This window comes from Accipiter gentilis, chromosome 28, assembly GCF_929443795.1.
Source record: "Accipiter gentilis chromosome 28, bAccGen1.1, whole genome shotgun sequence".
NCBI lineage: Eukaryota > Metazoa > Chordata > Aves > Accipitriformes > Accipitridae > Astur > Astur gentilis.
Window position 1 is genome coordinate 2,108,405 of NC_064907.1, and position 21,542 is coordinate 2,129,946.

Consider the following 21,542-nt stretch of genomic DNA (forward strand, 5'->3'; position numbering starts at 1 on the left):
AACCGTAAGCTCTGCTTTAGCTTTTCCTGTCCTTGCAAAACGATTTTCTCCTGTGTGGATTCTCAGTTGTGCAACAAGGGGTGAAAAATCTTGCCTATAGTGGGAGCACTAATTCAGGGCTTTCTCCTCTAAAAGATCATCTAATTCAAAGAAACTTGTCAGAAGTTAACTTCTCTGGTGAATTTAACTGAGATTGGCCAAATATTCAAAAATACTGGAGAGGATGCAGAGGTACAGTTATACTTGCACACACAGAGACATAAAGACAGCAGCAGTTACAGTAACTCATCTCTTTGGGAATTACGCTAAGCATTATATCTTTATTTGAAGAAAACAGGAAAGATCAGTGTGGTATTACCCATCTCCTTTTAACTCCAATTTATTAATTTTTCATTAAGGGCACTGGACAATTGTTCAGGGCAAGAGCAGCAGAGAATATTGACAAGTCTGAAAGTGAATGCTTCCCTTCCCTTTGAGGTAATATATCATTTTGTTTATTTTTATAGCAAAAGATTCAGGAGAATTCAATACAACTTGACAGAACAGTAGGATTTCTGGCAGGCTGGTTGCAAGTCCGGTCAAAGGTATTTAAGCTTTCACAATATCTGGTGATTTATTAACAAGGTTTGCTTTTATGTTTACAAGAAAACTGCTGAATTAATAAGTATGAAGTGTTACTAACACATTTGAAGTTTCTGTATTCATTACAAGCAGCAGATTAATCTGTAATGGGGGGGCTTTCAGAAAGAACAGCATAGCACAAAAGAAAATTTACAGAAGAATTACAGCTAAAGAATTTTATGTCAATTGTAAAATACAAATGCCTTCCATACAGAAACAAAAACACCAGTAAATTAAGCTACATCTTGGCTGAAAACAGCATGTATCAGTTACTTACAATATAATGGTTGTTTTGTCCATTGAATACAATTGCTCAGTAATAAACTAGATTTTCTAATATGACATAAAAATAGCGTCCAAGTTCAAATTTCCCAAAAGACCATTTAAACTACATGGCCTGGTTTTACACAAATGGTGCTGTAAGAAGGCCGGTGCCCTATGCAAGTGTGTCAGTGTTGTAGCTCTGATGCGCTGAGCTCATCCCCAATCCGCCTGGGGCCAGGGGTGGAGGGAGACAGGATGTTCACAGGGTCTTACCAGCCCAGAGCTGGCTGACCTTAGTGAAACTTGTTGGAACTTCATTACCTTGACATCTTTCTTCTGTCAAAATTGGCAGAAAAATTGGCTGAAACTAAGCTACAGTTTTAGGAGCTACTGGGTGGAGAAAGTGTCATGGTATTGCCTGGCAGAAGGACAGCACACGGACAACCTGGGGACATATGCTTTGTCTTCTTAGGAAGTAAGGCTAAAAATACACTAAAATTACTAAAAATACACAGGGATAACCATTTCATAACAGATGGTGGTCTGGACTTGCACGGTTTTTAGGACTTCAGGTACAAGGTTTCTTTTGAACTAGGAAAAAAATCCCCAGGCAGAAGAACAGCACTTTTCTAAAATGATTTCCTTTCAATTTTTTAGAACATATGTCAGGTTTAGGCCATATATATTTGTGTCAAATCTAGGTAAATTCATGTTTAGTTCCCCAGCTTGGAAAGCTGTTGTGTTCTGGCAGGTTTCTACATGCATGCAGTAACTTCTGTGCTTCCATGCTGCTCTGCCTGGGTAAAATGGCCAGGTGAAAAGCAGGTGAAAAGCAAATAATGAGTTTGGGACCAGACAGGTGACCTGATTTTCACAGTTGCTATGCACCCAGGCAGCTGAAGACGGCAGTTCTTTTGGGCCATTATTTTTGAAAACAGGCCCACTCGTCTAAGGCCTGCAGCCTGAGACAGCCACTTTGGAAAATCTTTGAAAAAACTCAGTTAGGTTTTTGCATCCATAATCTTTTGTTTGAGCTTTGTGCTGTGTTTGCCTCCGATTAATTATCTTTTAAAAATCCTTTCCTGTTTTAATTGGCTTATAGAAAGATTTTTGACAGATGGTATTGAAGAGAGAAAATAAAAATAAAGGTTCTCCAACAAATTTTTATTACTGTTCTTGAATATTTGAAACACCATCAGCACGGAGATTCATGTAGTCCTGTTCCATTTTAAAACACTGACAGATTATGTAACTTAAAACCAATTACCTATAGTGAATTTTTTTCTTTAAAATAATTTTATTTTAGTGAAGTTGACATTATCCATAAAATTGAAGAGATTTCCATCCTTGGTTTAAGTATCTCAAATTACAAACGTTTGAAGACATTATACTTTTTTTTTAACTATGAAAACTGTAGAATACTGAAGTAGTATTCATTTTTCCATCTTAACAAATTTCTGTCTTTCTCTCAGGTTGTAATTTGGTCTCACGTAAGGCTAGTTTCATCCTCAGGTTCTTAATGGAGAATTAGTTAGCAGCTGTAGTTACTTTAAAGGAAGCCTTTGAAGATAAATAGACATTAGACAGGTTTACATTTGCTAATTTGAAGTAAGACTGAAAATTATTGAGTTCTTGGTACCTGTTTAAGGTACTTTTTTTTTAACGGCACTTTTTTCACTTTTTAGAGGTAATTAGTATGTTATTTAAGGACTACATTGTGTTCCTTTGTTTCTGAGTGATATGGCTGAGGAAAATTCCAACTCTTGAAGAGCAGTTTCTGTCATTGCACTGACACAGTGGTTTCTATAATGGTTTCCTTGAGCCCCCCACACAGAAGAACATGAGGTTTATGCTTTTAAATTCCAGCAGGATGTTGTGTACGGGCACCCTCCAGAAGCCTTTGGGAAGACGAATAGGCACGGTGGGTTGTCTGTGATGAACCGTCTTCCATTCAAGGCCAGAAACAAGAGGCAGATCCAGAAATAGTTTCATAAAGGAAAAAGAAGGGTCTTGTGACCGTCACCGGTAAAAATGATGTCTCAGATGGGACGCAGGAGCAATACCTCCCGCACCCTGTTAAACCCAAGTTCCTCCATGACTTTGGGCAATCTATAACGGACATTGGTGAAATCAGCTTTGGGCCCTTGGATGGCTAAAATTGCAACGAGGCTTTTGCGCCAGGACTGCTCCTCTTCCTGGCAACTGGGCGGAGGTTCTTCGCGATTTTGCAGCTTCAGGTCTCTACTAAAGCAGTGCAAATACTCGTATTCGAGCATCGTCTGAAGCAGGAGCAGCAGGCACCGCGCGGCGGGATTCCCGCAGCTGCGGACCACCCGGACTCACAGCTGGAGGCCCCAGTCCCGGCCAGGCCGGGGGTCCGCCCGCTCCGGGGCTGCTAGGGCGACACGACACGGCACGACAAGACACAGCGCTCTCCGCCACAGGGCCAGGGCCGCGCCCGCCGCCCGGCCGGCGGTTGCGGCGGAGGCCCCTCCCCCTCGATCCGGGTATCACCGCCCCGGGGCGGCCCCGCCGCCGCCCCCGCCCTCGCCCCCTGTGCCGCGGCGGGAGAGCTGCGGGGCCGCGCGGCGCCGCGCCTGGGCCGGACTCGCTCCCGCTCCCGCTCCTGCTCCTGAACCGGCCCGCCGGTACGTAACGGGGGCGGCGCCGGGCCCGCGGCGACCCTTGCCGGGGCGGCCGGGGCAGGGGCGGACTGCGAGACGGGCGGTCCCCCGCGGGGAGGTGACGGCGGGGCTCCGGCAGCCCTTCGGCGCGGTGGGGCCGAGGCGGTGGCGAGACACCCCTGCGGGCGGCGCGGGCTGTGCCACGGCCTGACAGCTGGGTTTCCGCCGCTGTGCCGTTGCGGAAAATCCGATTATATGAGTTTCTGGCATTAAAACAACAAAATCCCACGATGCGGAGAAGGTTAAAAGTGAAGGCTGCGGTCCTGCGCACGTGCCTCACTCCCCACCCGCCCCCAACCCACAACCGTCCTGGTTTCGCTGTCATAGCACAAAGTCTTTTATTGCAGAATCTGCTAGAGTTGCATTGTAACTTTGTATCTGCAGCATGCGCCGGTTATTCTAGCCTTGCCCTTTGTGACTTAAAAGCAAAGTCGTTTGAGTAGAGTAGGAAAAACTTATTTAACTCCGACTGTTATTGTTGTCTCTCAATTTTAGGAGAGTGCAGAAATGTCTCCCTTTGAAAATAAAGGGCTAATACTGGGCATAATGGCAGGGACTGCTGGAATAAGCCTGATGCTGCTTTGGTACCGTAAGATCCGAAAACCCGGTGTAGCTGTGCGTGTGCCTGCATTCCTAGATGTAGGTACCAGGCTTAATTCTGTGGGCTTGGAAAATGAAGCTCCTAACGAGCAAGAAGCAGTAATGGTTTTACACGGAAGGCAACTGCAGATACTAGAAAAATTGAATGGCTTGCTAGTAAGTGTGGATGAACTGAAGAGAGAGGTGAAATTTCTGAAAGAAGCTATTCCCAAGCTTGAAGAGCTTGTTCAAAATGAGCTTCAAGGGAAGGGAGATGTTCAGAGAGTTAGCCCATCACACAGAGCAACAAAGCGGAGAAAAGCTGAGACAGCTTCTGGTGCAACAGAAACTACCAGCTCTGAGGAGGCGGAAAGTGAAGGAGGGTGAGTCAATAATATTTTGTATATACTACAGTACACATGCAGCACAAGTTATATCATTACCTATGTGAAACTTCGTATTGTAATCAGGAGGCCCTTTAAAGTTTTATGTATATTTTATATTTCTCTACGTTCAGGGGAAAAAACCACCCAAAAATTCAGATTAGTAATTTTTATGTCAGAGGAAACTCTGGGTGACCATCTCTGAATCTGCACTATGGCTGAAGCTGGCTTAGTGCCAAGCATAATACAGATTTTTAAGGGTGCATTTGGTAACAATCTGATGCAGTATTGCTACATAGCTATGCAATGAGAGTCAAAGTTCAGAGTAATGGTGTAAGTTTAAAAGTGCTTCTAGTAAGAAAGTAGTCTTGTGCCTCTGACAGTTTGTTCAAGCTGCACAAATGCTCCTGTGCTTTTCATGATAATTGTCTTCTATGGGCCTTAAAGATGACTTATTACAGTGTTCTGCCTAAAGGTGTTACATGCTATGAAAGCTATGTCTGAATGCAACACATGTCCAAATGGCAGCATGTTTATGTATGTTTGCTGTTGTATACACTTTCTGGTGGCTTAAAAAGTAATCATGAGGGATTTAGGGTACTGACTCTAGAAAGTTCCTAGTTTTGATCTCATCTTGTAGACCCATTGTGGTTAATGGGATCTTTTATTTGCGTGAGTTGAGGAACAAGCTTGAAGGATCAGATGTACCTGGAGTCCAGGAGAGGGACTATGTTTTTGTCTTTTCATGTGTTACCTAATATGCCCTCTAGTAGTAATGTAAAAACGGTGATGACACTACTCTCCTGTAATTGCAACTTTGTTTTGATATAATCAGATTAGGTACTCATATGCAATTTAATAAGGGTATGTTTATAGCAACTGAGTTTTTTGAACCATCTCCTCAGTGTCTTATGCATACCTGTGTAGGCAGCGTTATGTCTGTAAATTGCCTAAAGTAACTTTTTTTTCTTTAAAGATATATTAATTAACTGTAATATTGTGAAGACAGCAACATGCTGCATATAATAATTAATGGAATTCTATTTTTTAAGAGTTCCTCCAGATTTATTTTCAGTTTCTGTGGGAAGAATTTCTTGTTGTGTTAAATCCCAGCCCACATGCTTCACAAGTCTTATATTTTTGATACCATGTTTTGTGACCTGTCAGTTCTATTATGAACCAGTTCTTTATTTTAAGTATTCAGTATTGGCAGGCATATTCAAAGACATTCCTCCTTCATATGGTGTAGAAACATTTCAGTTCTATTAGTTTTCAGGTTGCTTTATCCATTAGTTTGTTTGCAGAGGCCTTTATGTTATGCATAAAATATTTGGAGATGTAGGTAAGGCCAAAGGACCGGTTTATGAATAATCAGGCTCCAAACACAATATAGGGGTTATTCCACACCTAGCATTTGAGAAGATCCCATTTTCTGGTCAGCAGAGATGCATTGCTGTTTGAGAACTAGCCAAGGAAACTTGTCTGTTCAGGTTCTGTGTGACGAAGAAGCTGATGATGTGATCCAATACAAGTGATTATAGTGTGCAAAAGCTTTGAATGTGTCCTTAAGAGAGGCCTCCTCTGACAAGTATTTGTGTACAGTCAGAAGGAAGGAAGATAATTCAAGGTTATAGTGTTAGTCATTTGGGTATGTGCTTTTCCAATGCTATTTTTTAAATCCCTTTTGAAAAGAGGTGATTTTTTCTTACTAACACCTTGTGCTTGTTTTGCATATCTTCTCTAAATTTAAGATAATTTTATTTAAGTAATTTTCTTTTGTTTTTTTTTTTTCTTCCTTTTGCAAATGAAAATAGGTTGTTAATCCTAATATGTGTACAGTTGCAATGTATATAGCTTTTTCTGAGGTCTTCTGTAACTTTAATGATAGTGGTACATGTTCTGTGGGAGATTGCTGTGAGAGACAATAATAACACACTTTTTTTTTTTTCCAGTTAATGTGCATCACCATTTCATGTGCTGTAGGTATAACACTATGTGCATTGTTTTATACTGTTCTGTGGTGAATTCTGCACACAATAATGCATTCAGTTGCTAGCTTGTGCATTTGAGAAATAATTTTTCTCTTAATAACAGGTTAAACATTTTTTCACTTTCTGTATTCTATCTAAAGTACATGCAGCAGGTTTCACTGCCTCAGCAGTATTTTCATGATCTAGAAGATAGGATTTTGCTTGTGTTAAGCACTTCTGGTTTTAACTGACAAATGGGTAGACGCTGGGAATTGACACATGAAGTAATCCTAAGAGTTTTATGGACTTGTGCTGGATGACTACACTGGTTTCAGATTTGTAAACTTCTTCCAGAAAAGCTTTTAATACTACCTTTTTTTTCCATAAAATATTTTAAGCTGGCAGTCTGATATGGTCCTCACTGCTTTGATCTGCTCTGGTCATATTCTCAATGGCACTGTTGGTATTCAGCACCTTGGGAAGAGAAGCTTTCTATTTTGCCTTTCAAAAATTATATATTTCTGTAAGTGGAGAAATACCACATGCTTTTTAATAAATGAGATCTATTTTTACATAATAACAGATAGCTTTAATGGAAGATACACTGAATGGATGGGACATGACTGAACACTAAAGAGACTACAGTTTCTAGTCTGTGCTTTTCTGCATTCTGTTCTTAAGTTTGTTTCAGTTCCCATCATTTACTAGCAAAACCCTCAATCTTTAACATTTGAGAATGTGTAACAAGCACTCATTCATTTACAGATACAATAAATTGTGTCTAGATGAACACCTGGGATGGAGAGTGTCACCTAATCCTCCTCTTTCTGATTTTAAAGCTGTTTCCTCCCTGATACAGCAGTAATGAACCACTGACATCAGTGTCATGTTTGACATTGGTCTTTGGCTGGCCTGGCATCCAAGCTTTTCAAGTCACATTTGGCATCAATCACCAGGAAGATTCACTGCAGTAAATCTTTTTCCTAGAGATGTTTTGTTTATAATTTTTCCTTGAAATAGTTTAAATATTCAGCAGGAAGAAACATTTCCCTTGCTTGCTTCTGAGTATCAGTTCACTTATAATTACTTCATTTCTTCATTTATTTTTGCTGCCCATTTGTTTTCAGTGCAACCCTCAGTCGACCTAAGAATCTGATTTGCCAAACTTTTCCTCGAAGGCCGCTTATCGTTACTGATGGATATGCACTCTGCTGGGTGATGCAGTGCAAATTTGATCCAAATCAGTCTGTGACATATAATCACCTTTCTATTGAATTTGCTGGAACAGATGAGATGGTGTTTGTGTCGGCTTGAGATTGTAAGTTGGCAGGGAGACATTTGATCTGTCTAAAAGCTGAAACGTTGGGAACAGATGATACCTGGTTAGGCCCAGTGTCTGACAGTTTGCAGGCAATCCAACACAGTTTTTGAACAAGCAAAGTGAGTTTATACCACAGTAGTGTTTTATACCATGCAGCTCTTTTTTTTTTTTTTAATCCAGTACTCAGTGCGTGAATTTACTGAACAGCTTAACCACAGTGTGGTGAGTCTCCAGCACAGTTTCCATTTGTTCTTTGAACTTTGAACAGTCCTTTGTGATCCAACTGGGTTCTGTTGGTTGATCATTGCTCCTCACATTCTTACAACTGTTTTTCTCTTTTAAAAAAAATCAATGTGTAATAGAGGTGAAAACAAGCTGGCACTGACTGTAGACATTTTTAAAGTTTTTCCATTTTCTCAAATATTGGTCAATGCGTTAATCACATGTAAATACTCGCTTTTCTGTTTATCACCTGATAAAACCTCTTGCAGGAATATACCAGGTAAAATTGCAAATGTCAGTGTTGTTATATGAACATAATGACTTTCTCGGGTTTTGTTAATTTCCCTTTTGGATTACTGTCATCAGCCCTTAGACCCTTGGAGTTTTTAAACTGTGTTAAAAAGAATCTCCACTTCTGTTTGTGTTAATACTGATATTTTTTTTTTAATAGTATTGCTTTTCATAACATGCTTTTGTAGAATGAGTAGATGTATAAGCCTGCTAGCTGCTTTGTTGAAGTCAGTTATCAAGCTCTTCTTATCGTAGTTTTATATCAATAATATCTGTTACACTCTTATTTTGTCCGTAAGTAGCTGGAAGGACCTCCTATCTTGTAATAAAACTGGCTTCAGTTCAAATTGGTAAAGTACAGCTTACCCAAGTTGTTACGAAAAATCCTAGCTGTTTATTCTTTAAAAGTCTGTATTGCCTTCTTAACATGTTAAGTTTTCATGCTTAAAACATTTCAGCTATGATAAGGATTGAACAGAGAGCTAGTAAGAAAATGAACGTCATCAGAAGCAAAACAGAACATTCTTTATGCCCAGTTTGCCAAAATGGTTGAAGTTATATTTAATGTTTTATACATGATTATATACCTTGCTGTCATTTTACCCCTATGACTTCTGAGCAAGGTAGGAGTCTGCCTGGGGTGCATGACTAGTGAGGTGAGAACTCATCACAAATGTCATGAAGCCCTTGGCTGTCACCTTCGTGCTTTTCCTGTGGGAAATGCTGGGGGGCAGCAATGTCAGCCCTGGAGCCAAAGAAGAGACAAGGAAGAGAGAACCCTCTGAAGGCACTATGAATTTATTCTGAGGAAAGAAAGGAAACATTTAGAAGAATGCTGGTGCATCTTGGGGGTAACTAGCATGACGAATCTTAAGCACTAGCAATTGCTTGCGCTCCCTTGAACATTTTGGTATCAGGACATTTAACTTGTGGAGTTCTTATGAAAAACACTTCAAACAAAACTTGGAGAAGATTTTAAACATTTTGTTTCTTTCATTTGAGAATGCCCTTCTTCTCTGTTGGTTGTGTAGAAACTCCTGCCCCTTAGTGTAGCTCAGTGTCTTCTCATTTATGTCAGCAGGTATGGGGTTGTATGATTTGTTGCAGTCCCTAGGAATTACTGGCATTGCCTTACACTGGAAAAAGTTACTCACTGTTGTGTTTTTCATTTCCCACAGGTTGTTTTATAGGTATTGTTTTTCCTTCTTTAAAGCACACAATCAGTTATTAAATTGAAATTTTATGGCATTCTCATCAAGGTTTAAGATGGTATGCTCCACATTTACATTCTTTGAGGATTCTTAAAGCAGATAAATAGAGGAAGTAGTTGAGAATTTCCCAGGACAGTGGAGGTGAGAGGGAGTGGGGAAGAAATGACCTGTCCTCTCTGCTATTTCTCAGCACAAATGTGGCCTGGAGATCATGTTCCTGTAGGAGAGGTGGGATGAGAAAAGGCTTGAGGCAGTATGGTCTGATCTTAAAAGATTATTCTTCCATGATATTTTATAATTAGCTCCTTCTGGGTTCACATCATCTGGTAGATAGTGACCTACTTGACACTATTTCCATTTGAGTCTCTCAATGAATATTCTCATATGACTTATGTGATATCATATGAATTTGATGTTTGGCCTCAATTTGTTGTTTGGCCATGACAGTTTGATACAGAGCTGCTGGAAATCTCTGCTGGGCTTGTTTGGAGTGACAGGGCTTGGCTGTCAGCCCAACCTTGGCCTTTATATTTTTGCTGGGAGAGTAACATTTTCAAATAATCACTTTTGTCTGTTTTCTAACATTGGAACAGTAGTGATCATAGAAATTTTAGCAGATGTTTATGCAGCAAAGATAAAGATGGCAACATCAACATTGACTTCCAAACACTGATTCCTTACTTTATATCTATCTACCTGCTTAGGTAGCATTGGATGCAGTGCCCAAATTCCTGTAACTAAGGAGTGTTACAGTTGCAGTACTGTATTGGAATTTGAAATTGCCTACTGCCTAGTTGTTGCTATTTTATATTATCTATTTTAGGTTGGTAATTGCACAAACCCTCGGTGCATTTATCTTTTAATTGGGGGGGGGGGCATCCAAACCATGTGAGAAAAGGTACTTTCCAACCATACTTCAAATCATAGGATTATGTATTGGTGCTAAAAGATTGCCCCCCTCCCACCAAATCCCCTGCACTTTTGGTCAAGTTAGTGCTCTTACAAACGCAGCCTATATGTGGTGTAGCTCTGTACCCACTTCAAAATAACTATGGAAGAACAAGGTGCTGTGTTTTTAAAGATGCTTTAGAAAACCAAAATAAATGTTCAGTGACTTACAAATAAAGGCTCTGCAGGATACAACATAGGATGTGTCATCAACTTCAGCATCATCAAGATTATGTAAAACAAATGTGTAGGAATCTATGATGTTTCCCATCTCTGCTTTGCTCCATGTTGTTTTTCAGTTTGAACACGTACACATGGTTTATTTATGTATCTTTTTATCCAAATGCATTTTTGACTCCTCTTTCCCATATTACTGGGTTAACATTGCAGCAAAACTGTCACGTCACATCTAGTACTTTTGTACCCTTGATAAGTAGTTGTACTTGTACATTTACAGGCTCTGAGTGTATCTGCTCATGTTTTAGTTCTGGTCACTTCCGAAAGCAACGCATTGAAAACAGAATAGTTAAAAGCCATTATTATTAACCTCCATTTATATTGCTAATGCTCTGTACTGGGTATATTTCTGGAAAAAAATAGATTTTATGTATTTTGATTGTCATGGCCTACCTTGATTATTCAGTTGCTTAATGTGTATAGTACATTTCATGCTTTTTCTGCTCATAGTTACCATTTAAAAAAAATCTCTGAACCTAGCAGCTAATACTTTTACATTATTATTTCTCATCAGAAGAGTATTTTCAAAAGTGGAAATGCAGAAGATTAGGCTTTTCTGTCCATTTTTAGCACATAAGCAAAAAGCTACTTTTTAAAAATAATGCCATTCAGCTGCTCCTATATGAAATTGGAGTACCCTAATGTATGCTCAGCACTTTGACAGTAAGTCCACCTGCTTATCTCTGCATGGTATTTATATGGCTTTTGTAAATATTTCTTTGTCCTTGACTGCCTTGTGCTGAGTACTTGTGCCCTAAGCATAATGAATTAATATAAGCTCTTTGCCAGTTTCAGATATTCTGACCTTCAAAATGTTCAAAAGAAATAAGTAAAGGAATTAATAACAGTGTTGTTATTGCTTATGTTTAGATCTTACAGTATTTAACAAAACATTGTGTAACTGATTCTTACAACACTTATGTTTTAGTTAGTAAGCTCATTCCTATTTCAAAAAATAGGGAAATTGAAGTAAAGAGTTGAAGAGGCCTGTTCAGGTTTACAGAGCATGTCTTTCATACACATTAATGATTTAAAGTGTTCTGCATTTGAAACACAAGGATACATGTGTTTCTAATATGTATCTGCATTTTTTTAATGCAGTATTAAGCAGCAGGACAGTGTAATTACTTGCATGTTATGTTTGGAATATGATTGTGCTGTCCCTTTGAAGATAAAGGTTTTGTAATAATAATAATAAGTTTGATACCGTGAATAAAAACTCCTTTAAGCTGGACAACTGGAAGAAATTGTGCTCTGAAATTTTTGCATTTGAATTTAGCAATGCTTTCCCAATATTTTTAGAAAATATGGTTATTGTTTTCTGTGATTTTAGTTATCTTACAGCTCATACTGATTCAGAAGGAGACTCTGAGGAAGAAAAGGGATGTATGAAATCTCTCAATGCCATTGTGAAATCAGAAGAAGAAGAGTTATTTAATCTTTTACAGCAGGTAGACAATTTGCACAAGGGTTCAGAGGAGGATAAAAAGGAGGGCTTCAGACTGCTGTTTGAGCAAGATGACAAGGTATTAATGGGTAAATTTAATATTATGCTACTATTAACTTACGCTTTGTGCTGCTTTTAAGAACTTCCTTACTACAAGCATTAAGGTGCATGCAGGAATGGAAGATGAAATTTCATGTGTATTTTTAAAATACAGTGAAAAAGAAATATTTCAAGGTGTGTCAATATTCATGTTGGGTGGGCATAGAAGTTTTATTATTTTATATCCCATCCAGGCTCAATAACTTCGAGGCTTTGTTTCATGTATGCATTCTTGCATGTGACAAAGAAAGATCATGGGTTTTTTTCTACATAAATGATACTTACCTTTGCTGATTTTGGAATGGTCTATGTGAGAAAGTCCGGTGGAATTAAGTAGTAAACAGGCCAGATGTTCTCAAGAAATCAAACTATGAGCCTGTAGTCTGCTTATACCTTTCTGGTATACTTCATGTGAATTTTTCCTTTGACTTTACTGTGCACATATGTAACTCCAGATAAAATTGCAAAGTGGTTTGATGTGCAGTGCTTAATTCAGTGTATCAGTTTCTTCTGATTTGGCAAACATTAGTTCTGATTATATTTTCATTTACATATTGAAATACCCAGGAAGACAGATGGGATACTGATTATGAGTGAGTATGGTGCTTATTATGGCATCCCTAAAGAAAATACACGTCACATCGTTCAGGGATCTGTTGTGCTTTACTGGATTACTGGATTTTTATTTTTTATAGTAAAAGAACTTTAAAACTGATCTATGAAATAAAACCTCTTTAAACAGACCATGGTATTTCCAAAAGCTGTATTCTCCTTTGGTTGTGAAAAATTGGTCATCTGGTTCTCACATAAACTAAAAGTAGTACAGAAGGATGCAAAACAACCAAAGATTTATGCCATGTTCTGATAACCTGCTTTAAGCATTATGAAAGGAAACTCTTTAAATCACATTCTGATCAGTTTAATTACCCAGCTGTCCTCTACTTCCAGTATGAAAACTGTGTGGACTTCCTTTGGAGACTTGCACGTGCTTATGGAGATCTGTTTGAGATGACTACTGATGCTGAGGAGAAGAGGAAGTACGTTACTGATGGTAAGCAGAGAAAAAAGGTTTATGTAGAATGCCATCTGAATATAGTGAAACATGCTTTGAACTTTGGTTAAGTTTTCCACTCCAAGGAATTTCCAATCCAATAAATGGGAGCATTTGTGCTGTAATAATAGTGTTTTGTGCAATAAACTGCCACAGTATACAACTTCAGTCCATTCTTTCCTTACTGGAGCGATCCAGAATCAGTGAAGAAGTACTGTGGGTCATAATTGAAGGCTGTTGACTCTGGATGGTGCCTTAAAATCCTTTATTTTGTTGATGGATACAGAACGTGAAGAAAGACAGATGCTGTAAGCAGAGTTTCTTAATTACATCTCTGGGAGAGCAAGAGGAATAAATAAACAAATGTCAAGCCAAAGTCAAGGTTTGTTTTTCTGCTTTCCTGTGGCAAAGGAGCACTCCTGCATATCAGCAGCCTCTTTTGTGGTGATGGTGGGGATGAAACTTTGTGAATCTGGAAAAACTGTTGACCAGAAACAGAAGTCGTGTGTGACAATTGATATGGCTTCCAGGCATCTCTCCCCGTGTGTCCTGTTTGACAGCTTAACCTCAACAAGTTTCTGATTTTCTTCTTCACAGCACTTTGTTGCTTTTAAAAGCATTGACTTTTCTTTCACTGTCTGTATGCATATAGGCTAAAGGTACCGTTTACATTTCCCTTTTTGTTTTGGGCCTTCTTCTCTTTATTACGATGAAACCTACATCTTTTCTACATGTGTCACTCTGCTCCAGTCAACACACTGTTCTTAAAATAATCCTTTTTGCCTGTATCTGGGAGTACTTCTCTCTCTCCTTTGTTTCTCCATTGCCTCTCCCTTTTTTTGCTGCATCAAATTCAGGTTTTATATGTGTATTCCAAGTTCAGGTTATTTTGTCTTTTGTGACTCTTTTCCTGTTTTCTACTTTTTGTTCTGTCAGTAGTGACCCCATCACTGACAAAGCAGCTTTTGCTGCCCTTTGTCATCCTTAATGGCAGTGTCATGCCTTTGTGCTGTTATTACATATTCCATAGCCAATCTCAGCTTGTCCAAGGTCTTTGTCCCTATCCTTTTGTCATGCTCATTAAGACTTGCACTGTCTTAGCTACTTAATTGATACTGGTTTTGCTTTAGTAGCTACTTGGCTTCTTTGCATGGAAATCGCATGGTACAGTGAGGATTATGACACAAACGAAATTACAACAGTGAACTCAGTTGTTGGATTCTTTGCTTTTACCAGTGACTACATGTAGCCTCAGTTGATGAACGATAATGGCATAGGAAAAGACAGGGAGAGATAAAGAATGATGGAAGGAAATTGGGTCTTAGGTGCTGAGTAACCAGCCTAGTTTGGCTCATTCTCATGAAGTGGTGGGTGACAGCAGCCTTTTTCATCTCAGTTTTTGCAAGTGGTGCAGAGGGATTTAGACTGTGGGGGAGCTGGCAGTAGTTTTGTGGGTTTTTTCATTCCACTGGGTTGGAGGACTCTGTATGGTGTTCTTTGGGTTTTTTTGAAGTTAACTTCCAATACAGAAATGTCAGTGTGGCTTAATTGGTTGCAGCTGAGACTTTGCAAACAGCAAGCATCTCATCTGAACTTCTTACTGGGAGCATGGGTTTGATCAAATCACCTACTGTCATCTTTATTCAATTAAAAGTGGAACTTAATGGAAGTCTTTGTGCTGGAAGGGAACTTCAACTAGTTCATTACTGTAGCCAAGGCAGGAAACAGCTTTGCTGGTTCTTCTGACAGGTGCTTCTCTAACCTGCTTTTAAGGGTCTTCAGTCTTACAGACAACTCTGCCTCCTTTGCCAGTCCAGTCCAATCATTCCCTGATTTAGCTGCATCTGAACTGTATTTTAAGAGAAAATGCTAAAATTGCACCTATATATATGTATATGCACACATATTTATGCATGTATATATGGGTATGTAAATAATGTACAGCCAGGATGTTACATTGTCCATCTAAATGTTTACAAGAATGGGAAGCAATCTCTTCTTTGCAGCTAGAGTATAACAGGTTGCTTCGTTCTTTCTTAGGAATTGCCTAAAATGTGGAAGAGTATAATAAATCCTTTAATATATTGTATTCCGTTTGCAGGAAAGATTAAAGCTGAAAAGGCTGTTCTGCTGGATGGCAAGAGCGCTGAGAGTCACCAGTGGTAAGTGAGAAAGTGCATTTTTGCAAACTTTTATGTATTTATCACATCCAACAAAAAAAACCCCTTTAGAGTCTTTGGCTCTAAATAGTGCCCACAGCAAGTTACATTTATCGTGCTGCAGTGTGACATCAATTTCATAAATTGCTCATTAATATCTTTTTATAGTTTTATGGAACTCAATTATCATCAGTTGCAGCTAAAAATTACCTTGAAGTATTGTGAAACAACTCAATAACCATACTTCAGTATGTACCATGAAATGTAGAAGGCAGTATATGCTTAAACTAGTATATTATTGTTCAGAGAAGCCATAGTTTTTCATTTACCTTCTCTTTTAACACTTTGCAAAACAATGTCATTTGACCTCATATTTTGTCCTTGTAATATTCTAAATTCTAATAATTAAAAATAGACAATGAGAGGACTATGGAAGTTTCAATTAACTTCTCAATTTTTGTTTTATCATATATTTTTCCTCTAAGCTTGGCACCTGGATTAATTTTGTAGACTTTGCCAGGACTAACAAGCTCTTTGCAAATGTAAATATTTTTTATCTAATCAACATTATCAGGTATAGATAATTCTGCTGAGTTCTAGCTGATACTTCCTCACCTTACTGTTTTATTAATCAATTTTACTGAGCTTCTAATTTCTTTTCTAATATTGTTAGCTTTTTCCATTTTGGTTTCTATGTTCTTCATTAATTTTGTCATTACACATGTAGGGTGGGATTTCACTTAACTTTCACATATCTAAACCAAGTCCTTTTATCTCAGGCTCCCTTCACAATCTGAAAAGAAGTAGCCACTTCTGGAGCGCGGTTCATGTGAGTCCATTTTGCCCATCTGCATTAGGGTGAGGTGAATTTCTCCTAAGGTTCAGTTGATATCTCCATTCCCAATAAAGGGAGCACATGTCAGCTAGATCAGGTTTAGATACTTGATTAGACACAGATGTTCTCATTTAATTAGGTCACTCACTAGCTTGGTCTCTGTCTCTTCTAAATTTCAAAGATGGCTATGTTATTGTTCCACACCATGTTCCTGTGAGCATTGCCATGTTTCTATGATTCTTTTTTTCCTTCTGTTTATAACAACTAGTGATCCAAACACCTGCTTTGTAACAGTGGGGTGCTAGAACTGGTGTGCTGTGGGAATTGTGACTAAGCTTCACCACCACAGATTTGCATTTGCTCTTTCTGGTGCCTTGGAAGTAGAGATGATGCCTTGGAAGTAATGATGATGCCTGCCTGAAGGTGAAGCCTAGGCCCCAGGTGGCTATAATATGGCAGTTTAAGATAGGAGCTTTTGCTTTTGGATTTACCCAGCTGCTTGTTAATTCCTATCAGCTGGAGGTTGCTGCTGTGGCAGCAAAACTAACAGAAGAGGATCATCTGAGCATCACTCCTCAGTGTAAGGTGATTTGAAGCCCATATAGCTTGAACACCTTCTGAAAGCAACTCACAGCCATTTCTGCTGTTTACCTGACCATAGCCATGGTCACTTCTTCATGGTAATGCTGGTGTACCCCTCTCAGCTACAGCTATGTGTATAAACAACCACAAAATCACATGCAAGCAGAAGTCCTGCCCCTCCGTCCTTCCCTTCCTCCCCAGCTCACAAGATTGACAAAATCTCTTGGTATAAATACAACTTCACTGGCAGAAACTACACTGATAAATGCTTATGTGTTGTTCAGAGAGATGTAGGTGGTCTGCTGGACTTCAGATGTGAGATCCTGTACTGGCAGGCACATCTAGCAAGGGAAGAATTATGAGTGCAAGGAGACATGTTCCAGAGGTTAGCTCAGAAAGCCTATTTGAGAGGTTTAAGAAGAAAATCTTATGTTTTGTAAACTATTGCTTCTTGTAACAGGCAATGGATTTCTGTATGGTTTACAGTTTTCATCCTTTTTGTATCTGGGTTGCAAGTGAATGTGAGAGTTTTACTGTTGAACTGGTAGCTTTCTAGTGATGTAGATGGACACTATAGAATAGTTTGGTATAATATTTTTTTAATGAATATTTTATCTGCTTGTCTTTCTCTTCTGAAGTCTTTCTGACCTGATGTGTAATTTTTAAACTGTGATGCCCCATACTGGTTATGCCACTCTAACTGATGCTCTGAATACTGGGCAGAATGGACTTCCATGCTCCAGACAGACATTTGTATGTTTTTGTCTAGCCTGCCAACTGTTGTTCAGTCTGTGGTCCCAGCAGATCCTTTTCTGTTATGCTGCTGCTTAACCAGATGGACTTCTTTTGTAACTGCACATTTCTTTTTTCTTCCTTGGTAGAGTACTTTACACATGTTTCATTGATTTCATGTTGATATCAGACCATTTCTCAGGTTTATTGAGGCCATTTAGGTTTGTAAATGCTTACACCCCCTCCCAGATTACAACTTTTAAAATAAAGTGTTTTGAGTTTTTGTGGTTTTTTTAAAATCATTGACTTCATTAATGAAATTACTGGAAGATAATGGACCCAGCACAAAACTTTGTGGAACACCTATAATGATGCTCAGGTTCACTTGAACCTGTTTCTCCAACCACCTACAGGTGATTTAATGTAAATGATATTTCCATGGTGAGATTTTGAGGAACATCAGGTAGGACAAAGTCAAAGGCCACATTAAGGTCAAGCTATATCCCATTTGTTGCATTCCTCTAATATTCCAGTCTTGTTTATCTTGTCAAAAAAGAAAAATATTTTTGTTTGATACTGTTTGTTCATTACAAGCTTGCGTTAACTGTTTTGTATGCTTCTGCATTTACAGAATAATTTATCCTGGGATGCTTTCAGGTTAGGCTGGTTTCCCCTTTCCCTTTTTTTTTTTTTTTTTCCTGTACATAGCAGCTATGTTTGCCTTTTTCCCTTCTGCTGGGACGTTCTGCATTACCCAGGAGATTGTGGTAGTCAGCTGTATGTCAGATCTGGATTGTCTGAGTCTGGCTGATGCAAATTTATCCAGTTCATCTAAACGTTATTCTACATGTTAATCCCCATGAACAGGAAATAAGACTTTGGGGAATCTTCCCTGCAGAAGCTGTTCTCTCAAAGTCATATGAAAACAGAATTTTGCTTAAAATCTTAGATAAGACTGTGTGTGAACAGAAAACAGTGCAATACAATTAAGGCATGAAGAAATAATATGTGAAAGTAATATGTAATCCATAGTTTAAAAGGATAATAAGAGAGAAAACAAAACTTAAAAGACAAAATAGAATAAATATTTATACAAAAATACTAGGATCACTAGCAGGTGGTCACTTAAAAAAGAATGGCATACCAGTTTTACCTAAGGTCAGAGATGAAGGGCAGTACCCAATTCTAGATTGACATCTCATGTACTGTCTTCATTATCTGTCTACATGTGAATGAGGGACTTGTCCTCCGCTTACAGGGGATGGAGAGTTAAAATTTAATAGGCAACATGTGACATTTGATGTGCCAGCATATTTGCATATTTGCATGGCATGGGAGGTATCACGCAGGACCTTTGGGGGTTGGCACTCTTCCAGGCCAACAGCTGGAAGTGGTGGGAAACTCTAGGGCAGCTCCAGTGGCAGCAGGCACCTGTGTCCAAGCAGGGATCTACTGTGAATTGAATAGGGTCTCCATTGACTGTAATAGGAGATTAGGTACACAGATGAGCATGAATGCAAGCTCAGTGTGAAAACAGTGCTGTCTCAGACCAAAATCCTTCCTTTTCACCTCACCACCAACATAAAATTTTCTTAAGCTGCATAAGGTAAATGATCTTAGCCTGGGTAAGATAAGCCTATCTATTCATTAGACAGTTTTCTCATTTTTCATGTAAGGTTGTCTCATTCTGTACTAGCTACTGATGAGGAAGCTGGCTTTCTGACCTTGCCTAAGGAAAGTTTTGGTTGATTTCTTACTAATCTGTACTTTCTTATTTCTGAGGGGTTTTGGTATTTCCTATCAGCACAACTGAGTTTTTAACTCATGTTTGGTATAGCTGCTATCTATATTGTTAACTCATGCATTATTTCTAATGTTCTCTTCAACTGTTTAATATATTATGGCTTACTAAATGAGTAAGGATTAAATGATAGGCCTATTCTTTTCCTGGTCCTGTTTCTTGGTGTCTACTTACAGTTAACCCTTGGGGGTAGGGGAAATATAAGCAAAGACAAAATTGAATTCAGCCTTGTTGGTTTCATCTTTTGTCATTTTTTCCTCATTGCTAATTGTTTGATACTTTCATTTATGTTTCTTTTCCTTCTGCTGTATTTATAGAACCTCTTCTTACTGCCTTCAGTTTGTATTTAGCATTTCTGATATATATCCCTCTTTAAATATGCCATCCAGTTCTGATATATATATATATGTCATTAATATCCATCCAATATCCCTAGCTTAGCCATGTGCTCTTATTTTCACCTTTAGGGTCAATTACTTTTGGATTTTTAAGTCAATAGAGAACACCTCACTGGAGCTGAATTAGTCTTTAAAACCTGCCTTTCGTCTGCATCAGAAGTAGTCATTTGCTGCTGTGCTTTTGAATATTCTCTCTTAATCATTCTTCTCTAGAACTTTTTATAACATGGCACTTTTTTATGGTTTACTTTTTTTCATTAGAAATGTACACCATGCCTGTCAAGCAAGGATTAGGGCTATAGACCTATTTGAAAGTTTATTATGGAAGCTTATCCCCACTGCTTGAAAGCTCTTGTTTACTGCATAAATATGTTTTTGTCACACCCTGACTGACAACAGTTCCAGTAAAGCCCTAGTGTAAACAGAATTACACTGGAAAAAACATCCCTTTTTCAGAGCAGGGTTTTTCCTATTTTGTAAAATTGCCATAAGTTGTCTGGGAAATAGAATGTATCTTTTGCCTTCACCAGGAGAGTTTAGTGGAATGGTCTCATGAGCAAACTCTTGCTAATGTAGGCCTAGAGTTCAGCTGTCTTGCCTTACTTTTCACATTTACTTCAGTTAAGAACAAAAAAAAATGCCATATATCTTCTCAGTAGGTCACCTATATTTTTTTATAAAACTTCATCATAAAATACATCATCAGAAAAACTGGTCAACTTACTGCTCAGAATACTGACAAGTAATCAATATTCATCCTCAAATTAAATTTGATAAAATATATGCAGAAAGAACTGAGCAAAGAATCTTGAAATAAGTTGGTTTTGGTAGTGAACTTTTGCAGCTGTGAATACTTTTTGTATCTGAATCCAGATTTTTTAAAACATGTGATCATATTTAATATTGTAGTTGCCAGTGAGATCAAAAAACTTTCAGATTTTTTGAATGGTGACCTCTAAAATACTGAAGTAAATGGAAACACTGGAAAGGAAAAGCATAGCTGTAACCTTTTATTATTTGTGTGACCAACCTAAAGAGAGGCAGAGTAAATATTCTAAGTGACTTGTTGCTTTGTTCAGCTGGTGTCAATTATTCAAGCTGTGAAGGAACTCGCATGCAAAAGTTGGCATCAGCCAGTTGCAGGTCTTTTTGTTCTTCCCAAGCCTCAAACAAAACCCTTTTGTGGGTCAGTGATTCAAAAATGATAGCTGTGAATCCTCATAGCTCATCTTGGACCATGGAACATCTTTATCGTCCAGATTTTAATTGGAAGCGCTATGCGAATAATTCAGTGCTGTAGTTGCTTCGGATGGCATTGCTTTACAGCTTTGCAGTTACAGAAAACACAAAATGTAGAGGAATGTTAACAGTGCTTTTATTTAAAACTACACAATCACTTCTAAGTTCTTTAGCAAGACAAGTGAGTTTTTATGTTGGGGGGGAGGGGTTTATTGCTGCTTTTTCTTCAAGAATCTGGAAGAGGTCCAGAAGGCTTCTCTGCTGTTGCCGAGAGCCCTGCACCTCCTTTTTGCTGAGGAGGATTTGTTACAGGCTTTGCAAAGAGCAGAAAGGTTATTGGATGTGACCAGTGTATGTGACATTTACTTAGAAAGATCATTCTTAGCATTGAACTTCGGTTTGTTTGCCACAAACAAACTTAGTGCTGCAGTTAAGTTTGGGTTACTCTCTCTATAGAACTTACCCACT

The 21,542-nt window shown here is 38.6% G+C and overlaps 1 protein-coding gene across 3 annotated transcripts in view; it reads left to right on the top strand.

Moving 5' to 3' along the window:
* The first annotated feature begins 3,430 nt into the window (after positions 1-3,430).
* RMDN2 (regulator of microtubule dynamics 2) overlaps positions 3,431-21,542 on the top strand; it is a 49,169-nt gene continuing 31,057 nt past the window's right edge. The window contains exons 1-5 of one of the 3 annotated variants that reach the window (XM_049831430.1): positions 3,431-3,533; positions 4,065-4,531; positions 12,065-12,257; positions 13,226-13,328; positions 15,430-15,490. In XM_049831430.1, the coding sequence (XP_049687387.1) occupies positions 4,077-4,531; positions 12,065-12,257; positions 13,226-13,328; positions 15,430-15,490 (812 nt within the window). In that variant the 5' untranslated portion in view covers positions 3,431-3,533; positions 4,065-4,076. Of the gene's footprint in view, positions 3,534-3,928; positions 4,532-12,064; positions 12,258-13,225; positions 13,329-15,429; positions 15,491-21,542 lie in introns of those variants that run through there. The other 2 variants (XM_049831431.1, XM_049831429.1) reach the window with 2 other exon arrangements.